The 16,447-nt window shown below is 48.5% G+C and overlaps 1 protein-coding gene across 1 annotated transcript; it reads left to right on the forward strand.

Moving 5' to 3' along the window:
- The first annotated feature begins 9,039 nt into the window (after nt 1–9,039).
- Nucleotides 9,040–15,958, forward strand: TMEM121B (transmembrane protein 121B). Its single transcript, XM_047866102.1, has one exon. It carries the CDS (start codon nt 11,215–11,217, stop codon nt 12,988–12,990), a length of 1,776 nt encoding a protein of 591 aa, XP_047722058.1. The 5' UTR covers nt 9,040–11,214; the 3' UTR covers nt 12,991–15,958.
- The last annotated feature ends 489 nt before the right edge of the window (nt 15,959–16,447 follow it).

The following is a 16,447-nucleotide window of genomic DNA, read 5'->3' on the forward strand; positions in this document are numbered from 1 at the left end:
TTAATGTGCATTTCCCTGATGGCATATGATGTTTAGCATATTTTCATATGTTTATTTGCTCTCTGTATATCTTCTTTGGCAAAATGTCTGTTAAGGTCTTTGGCCCATGTTTTTACAGTTGAAAAATTCTGTTTGTCTTAATGTTGAATTTTAAGAGTTCTGGGTATATTTTGGATAACAGTCCTTTATCAGATATGTCTTTTGCAAATATTTTCTTCCAGCCTGTGGCTCGACTTTTCATTCTCTCAACAGTGTCTTTTGCAGAGCAGAATTAAAAAATTTTTTTTTTAATTAGAGAGAGAGAGAGCACGTGAGCTGGGGAGAAGGGCAGAAAGAGAGACAGAGAACCTTAAGCAGGCTCTATGCTCAGCACGGAGCCCATCATGGGGCTTGATCCCATAACCCTGGGATCATGACCTGAGCCCAAATCAAGAGTCAGATGCTCAACCAACTGAGCCCTCAGGTGCCACAAATTTTAATGAAGGGTGACATCAATTCTTTCTTTCAAGGACTGTGACTTTGGTGTTTGTATCTAAAAAGTCATTACCAAACCCAGGGTCATCTGGAGTTTCTCCTGTGTCATCTTCTAGGAGTTTTATGGTTTTGTGTTTTACATTTGGGTTTGTGATCTATTTTTTTTTTTAATTTTTTTTTAACGTTTATTTTTGAGACAGAGAGAGACAGAGCATGAATGGGGGAGGGTCAGAGACAGGGAGGCACAGAATCCGAAACAGGCTCCAGGCTCCGAGCTGTCAGCACAGAGCCCGACGCGGGGCTTGAACTCAAGGACCGCGAGATCATGACCTGAGCTGAAGTTAGCCGTCTAACCGACTGAGCCACCCAGGTGCCCCATGTGACCTGTTTTTTTTTAAAGTTTATTTATTTATTTATTTATTTAAAAAAAAAATTTTTTTTTTCAACGTTTTTATTTATTTTTGGGACAGAGAGAGACAGAGCATGAACGGGGGAGGGGCAGAGAGAGAGGGAGACACAGAATTGGAAACAGGCTCCAGGCTCCAAGCCATCAGCCCAGAGCCTGACGCGGGGCTCGAACTCACGGACCGCGAGATCATGACCTGGCTGAAGTCGGACGCTTAACCGACTGCACCACCCAGGCTCCCCTAAAGTTTATTTATTTATGTTGAGAGAAACAGAGTGTGAGTGGGGCATGGGTAAAGAGAGGGAGAATCTCAGGCAGGCTCCTCACCATCAGCTTTGAGCCCCATGCGGGGCTAAAACTCACAAAACTGTGAGAACATGACCTGAGCCAAAATCAAGAATCAGACACTTGACTGACTGAGCCACCCAGGTGCCCCGGCCTGTGATCCATTTTGAATTAATTTTTGTGAAGGGTGTAAGATCTATGTCTAGATTCTTTGTGTGTGTGTGTGTGTGTGTGTGTGTGTGTGTGTGTGCATTTTTTGTCCAGTTGTTCCAGTACTATTTGATAAAAAGATGCAATTGCTTTTTAAATGAGTTGGATGAAAGAAGAAATGTGCAATTGCATTCTTTTATAATTACCTACATAAGGACCTTTGCTGCAATTGCTTTACACATAATTTAGAAGAAAGGAATAGAAATACACAATTACATTTTTTATAATTGCATACATAATGACCTTTACTGGCACACTGTTTTGTTGCATATGGATTTGAATTAATGTTTTCAGTCTGAAGAAGGTCCTTCAGAATAGCATTTTAAAATAAGGTAGTACTGCTAGCAACAGGTTTCTCAGATTCTGTTTGTCTACAAATGCCTTTATTTCATCTTCATTTTTTTTTTTAATGTTTATTTATTTTTGAGACAGAGGGAGACAGAGCGCGAGTGGGGGAGGGCCAGAGAAAGAGGGAGGCAGAATCTGAAACAGGCTCCAGGCTCTGGGCTGTCAGCCCAGAGCCCGATGCGGGGCTCAAACCCATGAACCGTGAAATCATGACCTGAGTTGAAGTCAGACACTTAACCAACTGAACCACCTGAACCCAGGTGCCCCAATTTCATCTTCATTTTTGAAAGATAGTTTGGCTGGATATAAGAATCTTGTTTCACTTTTTCTTTCATCACTTTGAATTTGTCATCCCATTGGCTTTGGCCTTTACTCTTTCTGATGAGAAGTGAACTGTTAATCTTATGGGATTCCCTTGTATATGATGTAGTTTTTTTCTTGATGTTTTCAAGATTTTCTTTTTGTCTTTTGCTTTTAACATTTTGACTATGATGTGTATGGATCTCTGTGTTTATCCTACTTGGAGTTTGTTGAGCTTCTTGGATGTGTAGATTAATATTTTTCATCAAATTGGGAAGTGTTCAAGAAATTAATTCTTTGAATATTTTTTCTGCTTTTTTCTTTCTATCCTCTCCTTCAGGTATTCTCATTATGTGTATGTTGATATGATTAATGGTGATATGATTATCTCTCTGAGGTTCTGTTTATTTTTTTCTTCATTTTTTTCTCTCTGTTCTTCAGAGTATTTAATCTCCATTGATTCTTTTTTTATGCCAGCTCAACTGTACTGTTGAGTCCCTCTGATGAATTTTTCATTTTAGTTTTTGCAATTTTCAACTCCAAAGTTTCCATTTGGTGGTATTATTATTATTATTATTATTTCTATCTCTTCATATTCTGTATTTGATGAGACATTATCATCATACTTTCCTATAATGCTTTAAGCATGGTTTCCTTTAGTTCTTTGAACATATTTATAATAGCTGTTTTGAACTATTTGTTTCCTAAATCCAATGTCTAGACACCTCAATGGCAGTTTCTGTTGTCTGGCTTTCTTTCCCTCTGTGTGGATCATACTTTCCTATTTCTTTATATGTTTCTTTTTTTTTTTTTTAAGTGTATTTTATTTATTTATTAAAAAAATTTTTTTTAGTTTATTTATTTATTTTGAGAGAGAGAGCACAAGCAGGGTAGGGGCAGAAAGAGAGGGGAGTGAGAGATTCCCAAGCAGGCTCCACGCTGTCAGCCCTATGTGGGGCTAGAACTCACTAACTGTGAAGTCATGACCTGAGCTGAAGGCAGATGCTTAACCAACTAAACCACCCAGGTGCCCTTAAGTGTATTTTATTTTTGAGAGAGAAATAGAGAACAGGGTAGGAGCAGAAAGAGATCCAAAGCAGGCGCCACGTTGACAGCAGAGAGCCCAATGCGGGGCTCAAACTCACAAACCATGAGATCATGATCTGAACCGAAACCAAGAGTCAGATGCTCAATGGACCTAGCCACTCAGGCACCCCATCTTAAAATGTTTCATAATGTTTTGTTGAAAACTGGACATTTAAGGTAATATAGTAACTCTGGGAACTGATCATGACCCCTCACCCCCACCTTAGGACTTTTTGTCATTGATGTTTGTTTTGTTGTTGTTGTTTAGTGACATGGGTGGAAAAATTCAGTGAAGTCTGTTTTGCTTGTAGTGCAAAGCCTCTGATATCACTTTTTGGAAGATGTAGCAATGGACATGAACTCAGTCTCCCTTCCCTCCTGGGACGGTTCCAGTTTTAGCTGGGTTCTCATTGGCTGTCTTTTTTCCTGATCTCCCTGTTAAGCTTCTGGCTGGTCTGCCTCTGTTGGTTTCACACTCAGCTCTAATCTTCACTAATTGATAGCTGATTGTTCTGTTATTTTTCACAATGTCCTGGGGCATAAATTGCTCCACATCTGATCCAATAAATTTGGACCCCTTTGCAGGGGTAGTTCTTGAGACCAGTTTTTGAGGCTTGCTCTGTCCCCAGGTTTTAGCTCTTTCCCTGGTTTTCTCTGTTAAACTTCTAACTGGTTTACTGTTTCACTTGTTCCATCATGGAACTACCTAAGCCTCCTCTAAATTACTTACCACCAAGATTTCCATTGTCTTCAACAGTGCCTTTAGACTTGAACTTCCTCACACTCTGTTCCAAATAAAATCAGGCTCCTTAGGCTGAGCTACAGAGCTCTTTGTCTCTCTATCTAAGGCAGAAACTTTGTGCCAGTGCTCACACAGAAATAACACACTTCTCTTGGAGTGATACACCTTTCCAATGAACTGGAAGGGGATGAGAGGAGGGGGTAATAGCTCCTTGTCTTCTCAGCTTGCCTCTCCCTGCCTGGAACCTCTACCCCACAAGTGAGCTGGGACAGGGTGATTTGGTTCAGTACTTTTAGCCTGCTACACCTAGGTTAGAACTTTTACTCTTCAGGAAGGGACTGGTTGGAGGTAGGGAACCTCAGATCTCTCAGCTGTGCTTTTTTGGAATAGAATTTCTACACAGGAAGCTGGGGGAAAGGGGCTGTATTAGAAAGCCCTTCCTAGGGAGAAACCATTATCCTAGCCTAGGAGATGGGAAGCCCCTTTTTCTTGGCAGTATTCACATGAAGTAGTTTCTGTCACACTCAGCTAGGGGAGGGAGGGAGCAGGTTGTGGCTTAAATGCCACAGACTCTTGCTGTTCTTACAGAGATTTAGTGTACTTTATTGAATAAATGTTTTTCTATTTGCTGGATGCCCTAAGACTATTTTCAGAAATTTTGAACCATTTGTCTGGTTGGTTTGGTTTGTTGGTTTTTACCTCCCTCCATCAACCCTCAGTTTGTTTAATGTTTATTTATTTTTGAGAGAGAGAGACAGAGAGACAGAGCACGAGCAGGGGAGGAGCAGCGAGAGAGAGACACAGAATCTGAAACAGGCTCCAGGCTCTGAGCTGTCAGCACAGAGCCTGATGCGGGGCTCGAACTCACAAACTATGAGATCATGACCTGAGCCAAGTCAGTGCTCAACCAACTGGGCCACCCAGGCGCCCCAACCCTCAGTTTGTTTAAATGGTTGTTTTTTATAGTTGCTAGCAGTTATGGCTGTTTCACTGGGGAGCAAATTCACAGAGATCCACACACTGCTATTCTTGGATGTAATTCTCCCTGCCTTGTTCTTTTCTTTTTCTATACTATTCTTTTTCATAGCATTCTTTTTAAAAATGTTTTTAATCATTGTAAACTTATTGGTATTATAGCCATCATCTGAAGTTCTTGGTGGTGGGGGGGAGGGTCTAATCTTGCTGTATATTTCATCTGCTGGCTTTCATTCATGATGGATTATTTCCTTATGTGTTTTGTAATTTGGGATTGTGAGCTCACTTTTGCTGGTGTTTTATCTATGGGACTTCTGTAAGGCCTGTGTTGAAGGTGTGTCTCTTCAGAACTGTTCTATATTTGCTTTCGGTAGGTATCTATGTTCATTGTCAGCCTACAACCAATATATATATATTTTAATTTTTTTAACACTTATTCAGTTTTGAAAGATGAAGAGAGACAGAGCATGAGCAGGGGTGGGGCAGAGAGAGAGGGAGACATAGGATCCAAAGCAGGCTCCAGACTCTAGAGCTGTCAGTCAGCACAGAGTCTGACATGGGGCTCGAACTCAAAGACTGAGAGATCATGACCTGAGCTGAAGTCGGACGCTTAACTGACTGAGCCACCCAGGTGCCCCAATATATATATATTTAAATAAAGTATATTTATTTTCAGAGAGACAGAGAGAGTACAGGGGAGGGGCAGAGAGAGGGAGAGAGAGAATCCCAAGCAGGCTCTGCAATGTTAGCCAGGAGCCTGATTAGGGGCTCAAACTCATGAACCTTGAAATCATGATCTGAGCTGAAGTCAGACACTTTAACTGACTGAGCCACCCAGGTGGCCCAGCCTATAACCAATATGTATGTTAATTTTTAGCATAAGATCATTGAAATTCTAAATCTATATGTGGTGTAGGCTCATGGTAATGAATTCCCAAGGGGGGGTTTTCCTTGTACTTCTAGCTGAGGCCAATCCTCATTAATTTCGATGTAGTCTCCCCATTTGGGTGGTAGATTTGTTTTTCTAGTCCATCCTTTCTTTGAGGGTTCTGGTTTTATGTAGGAAGCTCAGCTTTGCCTTCTTGCCTCATTGGGGTTGAATGCCAGGTCTCCTGTCTGTTTGGCTATTAAATCCAAGTTCCCATCTGTGTGGTCCAATAGAACGTGCCACAGTGATGGAATTGTTTTGTATCTGCTGTCCCATATGGTAGCCACTAGTCACATGGGGCTTTTGAGCACTTGAAACGTTGCTGGTGAGACTGAAGAATTGAATTTTAGGTTTTAATTTATTTCAATTAATGGCAATTGAAATGAATTTAAACCTAGATTGCTGTTTGTGGCTAGTCCCTACCATATTAGATAACATTGCTTATCTAAGAGACTACATATGTGAAGACAATCAAAGCATCATTTACTTCACTTATCATTTTGGTTTTTAGTTTCCTCTTTATTTATGGCCCCAAGAATTTATCTTACTCTCTTAACCGGGCATTTAAAAGGACATTCACTTTTATCTTGTATTTTTTTGCTAGCTGGAGAGGTTTTATGTTACTTAGTTCACAGTATTGCCAGAAGTAGAACATAGTCTCTGCTTTCACTTTCTCTCCCCTCCAAATCCATCATCTTTACTGCAAAATAACTTTTCCAAAATGCAGATCTGTTCTTGTTACATCTCTGCTCTCAAGAGTTCCCTATTCTGAGGGTGCCTGGGTTGAGTGTTGGTTGAGGGTCCGACTCTTGATTTCGGGGTTGTGGGATGGAGCTCCATGTCCAACTCCGTGCTGAGCATGGAGCCTTCTTGGGATTCTCTCTCTCTCTCTTTCTCTCTCTCTGTCTCAATCCCTTTGCCCCTCTCCCTGCCCTCTTTCTCTCTAAAAATAAAAAATAAAGAAATAAATCACATCCTAAAAAAAAAAAAAAAAAGAGTTCCCTGTTCTCTCAGAATGCAGTCCATTCTGCATATGGGCTGGCATATGAGGTCCTACCTGTTTCCTCAGCCTTATCTTGTATTGCATCTTCTTGCACCTCATATTCAAGCAGTGTCCCATACTTGTAATTCCTTAAAAGTGTCCTGCTATTTCATACCTTTGGTACTTTGTTGATCTTGCTCCTTCCACCTGGGATGCTCTCCCTATCCAGCCCTGTCTGCTATCTGCTAACCACCATCTGCTCATGTTTTACAACAGCTTTCATACCCCATCCTCCTTGAATGCTTTACTGACTCCTATTTCATACCTCTTCTGGACCCTATATAACATTTGGTCATAACATTCATAATATTTTATTGTGTCTCCCTCCCAGTGTGGGTTCCTAGGAAAGGACTTGCCTTGTTTTAGTGTCTAGAATCCCGACACCTAGCCCGGGGACTGATACATGGAGTTGCCTCCTTTCCCCAAGAGGGTAATGGCATGTCTGTGTGACATCTGTGGGACAGCTCAAGGCACAGCCTTGCTCCAGGTATTGGAGGAGCTCTGAACTGGGGCAGGAGGAGTGTCCATCTTCAGAGAGCTCTAAAAGCAGTTTTGAGGCTCCAAGTTCCTAATAAGCCGCATGCAGCTTCACAGACTCATCCTGTCTCAGTCCCAGTTCCCTGCTAGCTTCCCTTTCATTTTCTGATAGTCAGTATGGTGACTGTGTAGTTGAGAACCAGAGATCCCTGCTTGTGTCTTTTCACAAGTACCTGTGAGGTTCCACACACCCCTCTGACAGTTCTCTTTGGACCTGTTCTTTATTCTCGCTATGAAGGTGAGAGAGGGCAGTGATAGTGAACTGAGAATGGATCGGGAATGAGTGGGGTCTTGGTTCAGTATTTGGAGGGGCTGGCCCTGCCTCACTGAACCTTCCTATGCTGCTGAGCTGGCAGGGATATCTTTCCCTTACTCCTAGTCTGTCTACTGCTATTCCAGGAGGACAAGAATATTAGGTCCCCAAATGAACCTTACCCAGTACCTAGTGTTTAGCAGGTTCTTAGGTAAGTATATTTTGGTTTGAAACCTGCTTAGTTTGTCCCTGTCCCCCAGGATGCCCATGAGTGCTGCCATCCTGGAGAGTGGTACACAGTGAGAGCACTGGGCTAAGAGAAGTCTAGATCTAACCCTAACTCTGCCCTTAACTGCTGTGTGACTTGGAGTAAGTTGTTTTACCTCTCTGTCTCTCAGTTTGGTATGTAAGATATCTAGCATAGATCCTCGGGGCTTATGAGGTCCTTGGCATCTGTATCTTCCCTTTGCTACATCCTTGTAGGATATTTGCTCTCACTTTATATATGAGGAAGTCTTTTTGTCTTCCTTCTTCTTGTCATGTCTTTGTCAAGCCCTTTCCAGGCTGAAGCAAAGGCTGTGTGTGTGTGTGTGTGTGTGTGTGTGTGTGTGTACACAGAAGATTAGAAAAAACCCAGTGCAAAGAGGAGATCCTTCCAATACCTAGGCCACCAACTTATTCTTTCATGTACTCGGATTTCTTATCCTTATTATATGTGGTCTTTTATTCAGGGCCTCAGATCTGAAAAAATTGGGCTAAAAGATCTTGTATAGAAAGTTAATCTAATCTGGGGCACCTGGGTGGCTGAGTTGTTATGTGTCAGACTCTTGATTTCAACCCACAATTTGTGGTATCAAGCCCCGCTTTGGGGTCTGCACTGACAGTGTGGAGCCTGCTTGGGATTCTCTCTCTCTCTCTCTCTCTCTCTCTCTCTCTCTCTCTCTCTGTCTCTCACTCTGTGCCCCTCCCCTGTGTCCTCTCTGTCGCTCAAAAATAAATAAACTTAAAAAAAAACCAAAACAAGAAAGTTAATCTGATTGACAGTATATTTCCCAGAAATACAAAGGATAACTTCAAAGGGCTGTTACAATTCAAGTGGCTGGGGAGGGAACCTGTCCTGGAGGCACCTGTGGGAGGAGGGGCTGGGCCTGCCAGGTGAGAGCAGGAGGGGAGTACTGTGAGTGGTGAGTGGGTCGGTAGCCGGCAGGTGTGGGGAGTGGGAGCAGATCTCTGAGTGTTCCCTCAGAAGCCCAGTTCTTTGCCTTCATCAGCTGCTTTTGTTCCTTCACCTTCTCTTCATTAACTTGAGCAGAAGGCTTGGGTCAGCTTTCAGGTTAGTTGTTGGCTGGTGTTTTCCCTGGGGGAGAGCTGGGAGATTGGCTATAATCACTCCCATTAGCACTTGGCTGCTCCCCAGTCTGCTTCTTAACCTGGACTGTCTCAATCCTGATGCCTGCTGGGTCTGCTGTGATGCTCACACCTGAGTGCAGGCTGCATCCGCTGTATCTTCCCCATGTGGAGGGGCCTTGGCACCAGCTGCCATAGCGGAATCTCTCACACTGAAGTCTGTGAAGACCAGCTCCAAGAACCACTGTCCTAATGAGAGTGGCTTTGCTCCCTGGCACTTCCCAAAGTGCAAAGCTGTGGGGGACAGAACTCTGGATGTGGCCTCAGGAATCCAGCCCAGAAAACCATCATTAGTGGCCTGTACCATGAGTAAATGTTCCTTGAGACGTTAAGACAAGAGCTAAGAGGAATTAGGATACACCAGCTGCCTTTAACTGAGTACATACTCTGTGCCAGGCACTAGGCTAAAACCTTTGAATTCATGACCTCTCTTAATATAACAGCCTGTTAAGGTAGATGTTGGTCCCTTTTTACAGTTGGATAACATGAGGCGCAGAGAGGGGAAATAACCAAGCTAAGTGGCAGAGCTGAGGCCACCGACCCCAGAGCTCACGTTCTGTCTGGCATGATGATTGGACATAGAACTTTTGAAAGGCTGTGTGTGACAGAGGCAGATGGAAAAGTGAAGGCTGTGGTTCTAAATCCCACATTTACCATGGCTTAGTTGTACAGACTGGAGAAAACAAGTTTGGCTCAAACTGACCCTTATTCAAGAGGCAGATTTAGGGGCAAGGCCTGGGCTTTACTGTTTCCTCCTCCCTGGCACTGCAGGGTGTCATCTAGGAAGGGAGCCCCAATGGCAATGAAATCAAGGCAGGGAACTTGGAGCCTGAAGTATGTGGGGAAGGAGGAAGGGGCCGACAAGCTTCCTGCCTTGCCAGGATGTTTGCATTATACATGAGCCTCGGATTTTTTTTTTGAGCCCCAAATGCTCTAGTCATTTCTTCTACCCTAAATCTGTAAAGCCAGAGCTCTACCTGCTGCCTTTCTGAGTTGCTGGTGGATATCTAGCCCCAGTCATGGAATAAATCCTAGAGGCTGAGTCAGAAAGAGCTCTGAACTGGTAGCTGCAGGCCCACTGTGACTTCTGTCCACAGTGGCTGGTTGTTAACATTCCCCATCACTGTCTTTGAGCTTTTGTTTTTTATCAAGGTACCCATACCTCTAAAGATGCCTTTATTTTACTCTCTGCTATGTACATCTTTATTAGTTGCAATTACCACTTTAAAGACCTCTGAGAATACCAAAAGCCCCACTTGGCTGGGGCCACATAAGTAATTCCTTTACCTACCCTCTCTCCCCCAGCAGTTATATTCAAAGAACTGATCCATTCACTGGAAATTGGAACCTCTCTGAGGGTCCATCACTGAACTCAGTGCGGGGGCACATGAATATGTGGAAATACATGACTGGGCTGGTCCTTTTAAATTGTATAGCCTGACGCCTTCATTAGTTTTTAAGTGCCTGAAGGAGAGGCAGGATGCCCCAGCCAGCGGGCACTGGACAGAGCCAAGGGGCCAGAGCTGCCTTTCTGCCTGCAAAAGTGTGCTGACCAGGAGGAGAGGCCTGAACCTGTCGTCTGTGTCTGGTGCTCAGGCGCATGGTCTGCACTGAGACCAAGGGCATCCAGTTGCTAACGCTTCAGCAGTTCAGCTAGTGGGATCTCTGAACGACTTTCCTAGGAATCCTATGCTCGGGTTAGTCCTCCCAGCGCCACCACCGACCCCCCCCACCCCGCCCCTTCCCGATTCCCAGCCCCTCCCTCCTCCCCCTCTAGGCCCACCACAGCGCTCCCCACCCCAACTCTTGTGTCTCAGCAACCCCTTCCCCCTTTTCTTCCTGCTGATCCAGCGAGCCAGGCTTTCTCCTTCTCTGGTCTCTCCTCCTCCTCTCCCCCTTGAATCCAGTCCTGGTTTCCCCGCCACCAGCCTCCCTTTTCTCTCGGGCTCGGCTCGCTCCCCGCCCCCGCCCCCGCCCCCGCCGCGCCCGTTGTCACCGCGGAGGGTTCAGCTCCTCGCCTTCCCCGCTCCCAGCCACCCGGGGCTTGGCTCGCCCAGTCCGGTGGCTCCAGTCCGGATCTCGCTGCTGCCCGACCCGGGTACGAGTCCCAGCCGCTCCGGAGGAGGCGGCGGCTGGCCCCGGCTCCCCTCGGCCGCCTAGCCAGCCCAGGGTTGGCGGGGAGGGAGCAGCTGGGCAGCCCCCCAGAGCCCCTTGGAGGACAATGCACCCAGCGCTCGGCAACCCCCGCTCGGTCTCGTCCTCGTCCGGCTCCTTCCCGCCGCCCCCCGCCGCCGCCCGGCTGCAGCCCCTTTTCCTCCGGGGGGGTTCCTTCCGCGACCGGAGAGGCTCGGGCGACAGCAGCACCAGCACCAGCACCAGCCGGGGGGGAGGCGGCGGCAGACGCGGCGGGGGCGGCGGCGGCGGCGGCTCCCGTTCCCCCAGCAGCAGCACCGGCGCCGAGAGAGAGGACGACGACGAGAGCATCAGCATCAGCAAGCCGCTGGTGCCAGCCACCGCCGCCGGGCTCCCGGGACCCCCGGCTCAGGGGGGCGCCCCAGCCGCCGACCCCGCGCCCGCCGCCTTCTCCTCCTCGGCCGCCACCTCCTCCTCCACCTCCACGCCCACCTCCTCCTGCAGCATGACAGCCGCGGACTTTGGCGGGGGCGCGGCGGCCGGGGCCGTCGGGGGCCCCGGGGGCCGCTCGGCTGGGGGCGCGGGCGGCACCGGGACAGGCAGCGGCACCTCCTGCTGCTCGTGTTGCTGCTGCTGCGGTCGCCCGACCCGGTCGGGCCGTAGGAGTCGACGCCGCGGCTGCGCCCCCAGCCCGGGGTGCCGCTGGGGCTACCAGGCGCTGTCCGTGGTGCTGCTGCTGGCGCAGGGCGGTCTGCTGGACCTGTACCTCATCGCCGTCACCGACCTGTACTGGTGCTCCTGGATCGCCACTGACCTGGTGGTGGTGGTGGGCTGGGCCATTTTCTTCGCCAAGAACAGCCGGGGCCGTCGGGGCGGCATGGCGAGCGGCGCGCACAACCACCACCAGCACCACCACCACGCCGCGCCGCCCCTGCACCTGCCCGCCTCCTCCGCAGCCTCCGCCGGGGCTGCGGCAGGGGCCAAGGCGCGCAGCGGCCGCGGGGGCGCCGGTGGCCCGGGGGGCGGCCCGGGGGCTGTCGGGTCAGCGGGCGAGTTCGCCTTTGCCTACCTGGCCTGGCTCATCTACTCCATCGCCTTCACGCCCAAGGTGGTGCTCATCCTGGGCACGTCCATCCTGGACCTCATAGAGCTGCGCGCGCCCTTCGGCACCACGGGCTTCCGCATCACCATGGCGCTGTCCGTGCCCTTGCTCTACAGCCTGGTGCGGGCCATCAGCGAGGCTGGCGCCCCCCCTGGCTCGGCGGGACCCCTACTCTTGCAGCCCCAGCAGCACCGAGCCGCCGGCTGCTTCCTGGGCACGTGTCTGGACCTGCTCGACAGCTTCACCTTGGTGGAGCTGATGCTGGAAGGCCGCGTGCCGCTACCCGCGCACCTGCGCTACCTGCTCATCGCCATCTACTTCCTCACCCTCTCCTCGCCGGTGCTCTGGCTTTACGAGCTCAACGCCGCAGCGGCAGCTTCGTCCTGGGGCCAGGCTTCAGGGCCGGGCAGCTGTAGCCGCCTTCTGCGACTGCTGGGTGGCTGCCTGGTGGACGTGCCCTTGTTGGCGCTGCGCTGCCTCCTGGTGGTGAGCTACCAGCAGCCCCTCTCCATCTTCATGCTCAAGAATCTCTTCTTCCTAGGCTGCCGTGGCCTGGAAGCCCTAGAGGGCTGTTGGGACCGGGGGAGTCGGGCCTCCCCCAGTCGGGGGAGAGGGGGCTATGGCGCTCCACCCTCTGCCCCACCGCCGCCGCCACCACCACCACCACCTCAGGGAGTCTCTCAGCTGGGCCACTGCATCTCGGAGAATGAGGGAGGAGCCCATGGCTATGTCAATACCCTGGCAGTGGCCTCCCAGAATTGAGGAGGGATAAAGGAGAGGGGCTTACTTTGGGCTTGAGAGACCCCAGCCCCTTATTCTCTGACCTTCTCTCACCCAGATTTGATCAGGCTCCATTTGGAAAAGGTAACTGTCAGTAGGGCTAAGGGCCAGTGTGTCCTTCTGCACCCTGTGAGTCAAGACTGCTTGGAGGGAGACCAGCCGCTAATGATGAAGGAGGAAGGTCCACTTACTCGATTCTCCCTTCTCCATATCCTACTCTAATCTAGCCTCCAGGGGGCTGGATACCTCTGCTTCTTGCTTTTCCCACTGCCATCCTAATTCCTGTCCATTGTGGGGGAGCATGGAGTAAAGGTGGTGCCCAGGCAGGGGGTGCTGGGCCTTAAGCCTTCCCTCTTGCTTGGAAGTGCCAGCTTCTTATAGGCTGTGGTTAGTGGTCACTGTCCCATGCCTTGAAACTGACCCGGAATCCACTGTTCCCCTGATGTGTCTATTGGATTTTTTTCCCCCAGATAGTAGATGCAAAGTCTGTGTTTGTCTCTGTGTGTATAGTGTTGTTTTCTTGTGTCCACACTGTGACCCCTTGCAATCAGTAGATCTGGGAGGCCCTGCCCTCCCCACCACACATATGACCACTCTCCTCATTGCTACCTGAATTTGTGGCCCTGAATTCCCAGAAAGAGCTGGGCTCCTGGGAGTTGCCCAGTTGCTCTCCTCCGAGGGAGAAGCTCACCCAGGACCTTCCTCAATTCTACTCCTCTCTTCTCAGCTTGGGGAGGAGAGGGTCCCTACTCTAAGGACCAAACCACACCCTTTCTTGGGTGAGTGAGCATTTCTACCTCCGTGCTTTCAACTTTTGTAGCATCATGTGCTGATGCTGCTTGCAAAAAATAAAGGCAAAATACTCAGAAGTTGCATTCAATATGGCCACTGGATCCAGCTGGGGTTTGGTGCCAGTCTTATTACAGGGTCTGTGGAGTATCAGCCATTGGCTTGCTCTCCCTGTCTCCTTCCCTTTGCACCTGGAACTCTTATCCTTCCTGAGGTTTGTTGCTGACTGAGTCAGATCTTGGCTCAGAACAAAAGCTTTGGTGGGGTTCCTGGATAGATGTGAAGTTGGGGCTCCCTCTTCCTCGGCTCAAGGAAATCCAATTCCCCATCTGTCCTTCCTCTAGGAAGCCTGGTGTGTATCAGAAAATGTGGTGATGACCTTCGTCCTCGGCTCTGGTTAAGAGAATTTCTACGGAGAAGGCTGGGCAAATCTTACCTCCGCCCTGCCTTCCTCCCTAGTATTCTCGCTGAGGTTGATGATGAGGGACACCCAGGGGTTGCCCACTTATACTCTCTACGTGGGACCTCACTCTTGGAATCTTTGAGGCAGGATAAGTGTTTTTAGGGGAGGTAAGAGTGCAGGAGGGCAGCTGGCAGCAAGGCCAGGAAATACTCATTTTCTTCCACCCCAAAATAAGATGGGGTGGTGCTATAAGAATTTTTGTTTTCCCCTCCCCAACTTCTTATGCTTGAGAAGTCTTGTGTGGTTTAATGAACCCTGGACAAAAGACTAGAAGTCACGGACTATAGTTTTGACTCTGTCACTCACTAGCTTTGAGTGACATGTCACTTGCTTTCTGAGCCTCAGTTTTTCACTTGGGGCCCTTCTCTCTCAACTTCTTGGAAGTTTGTTGACAGAAGACATCTGTCCATGTAGACAGAGAGAGAGACAGAGAGGCTGATGGCTTGAGCAGAGAGTTCTGAACCTCCCCTACTGTCACAGTGGGGGACGATGGAGGAAAAATGTTTACACTCAATGTATTATCTGTGTTCCCAGCCCCTCACCCTACCAGGTCCAATATTAGCTAGTTGGATTTTACAACGAATCTTTTTTTTTCTGCCTTCTCCCCCTACCCCCTCTTACCCCAATCCTCTCCCTTTAAATTCCCTGTGCTTGAAGTTCTGGGCCCAGACCCTGGGTGGGCCCCCATGGCTGCTCCCTGGGTCCCCATATCCTCTCTCCAGCTTTGCTCTCTCTGCTACCTAATCTCAGTGACTGTGAAAGGGCTCTGTGTCTGAGCCATGGCCAGCCCCTGGCTGGCCCCTGCCCCACCCCTCTCTCCTGTTTGGATGGTGGTCTCCCGCTGAATGACTGTAAAATCTGAGTGCTGTTGAGTTTTCTGTGGGAGGCTGTGATAGGTTCCAATGAGCTACCACTTCCCGAGATATGACAAGAGATTTATGGCACCTGGGCCAATTCTGGCAGAGGCCAGGCCTGCTCAGGCTCTGTCTGCTGCCCCCCCCCCCCCCCCCCCCCCGGACATTCTCTTTCAAACATCTGGTGCAAGCACTTTGTGCTCAGGGGTCAACCCCTTCCTTCTGGTGTTTCTTTCTTGAGTCCTTTTACTTTCTTTCCTTGCCCCACGCTCAACAAGAAAAAACCCCTAAAGTTTCATTTTTCTTGCTTTCTAGGGGCATCTTTAGTGGGGGGGTCAAACTGGAGATGTTTCCCGTGGGTCTAAATAAAGATAAGGTGCACTGTCTCCTGAGGCTTGTGCTGGCAGTATAGTTCACAGAAAAGTACTCTGGGTTCAGAATTCAGACTGCCTCTAACATTTGTGCAAGTAAGGCATGCTCTTGATCTGAGCCTCTGACTCCATATCTGTTTTAAAAGGGGGTTGGACTAGACCCTCTGTAAAGGCTGTTCTGCTATAATGTGCCCTGGTTCTGGTTCTATGTGTCTTTGTGGAGGAGAGCTGGCTGGTAGAGCCTGGAAGAAGGGAAGCGGCAGCTCACTAGCATTTATCACGTTTTTTCCCCTTTCTCTTTTTAAAAATAAAACCAGCCTCTGTTCTGAAAATAAAAAAAAAAAAAGCCTTGAGACTTGTGATAAGCTTCCTGTGTGGTTTGTTTAAGATCTTTCCTGTCCTGGTTTCCTTACTAAATTCTTAAATGTCACTGTGACATTTGTCATTTTATAGGCTTATGTTAACATCGTGGGTACACCTTGGCTATTTCCTTCTGGGTGGTTTGCATGCTGTTCAGAGAGGCAGTGTGGTTTTGGCCTTGACCTGGGGGGTGTCTAGCCAGGCTTTCTGTAGGCAGAGCTAACTCAGGTGGGCGCTTGGCCTGAGAGAGATTTCCCCAGCCATTTGGGGCTTTCACTCCCATTTCTAAGAATAACTTGCCAAAAGAAAGATTGAGAAACTTATGTTTAAGTACTCTGTCCTCCTCTATTACTCTTCCCTCAGCCAAAGGCATGAATTATGTATGAATGAGAATAAGGCCTTTAAAAAACAAACAAACAAACAAACAAACACAAAGGGGACTGTGAAGTCTAAGAACATTGAGTCTGCACAAAAATAATAGATTTTTTTTTAGCATAGATATAGCCACTCTGTGTTGTTGCCCTATGATGCTTCTGGCCATTCCAAAGGCTACACAGTGGTTGGACCCAGAGGGTGAAAGAGGCAAAATCAGAGCATGGGAA

This window comes from Prionailurus viverrinus, chromosome B4 (assembly GCF_022837055.1).
Source record: "Prionailurus viverrinus isolate Anna chromosome B4, UM_Priviv_1.0, whole genome shotgun sequence".
Taxonomy (NCBI): domain Eukaryota; kingdom Metazoa; phylum Chordata; class Mammalia; order Carnivora; family Felidae; genus Prionailurus; species Prionailurus viverrinus.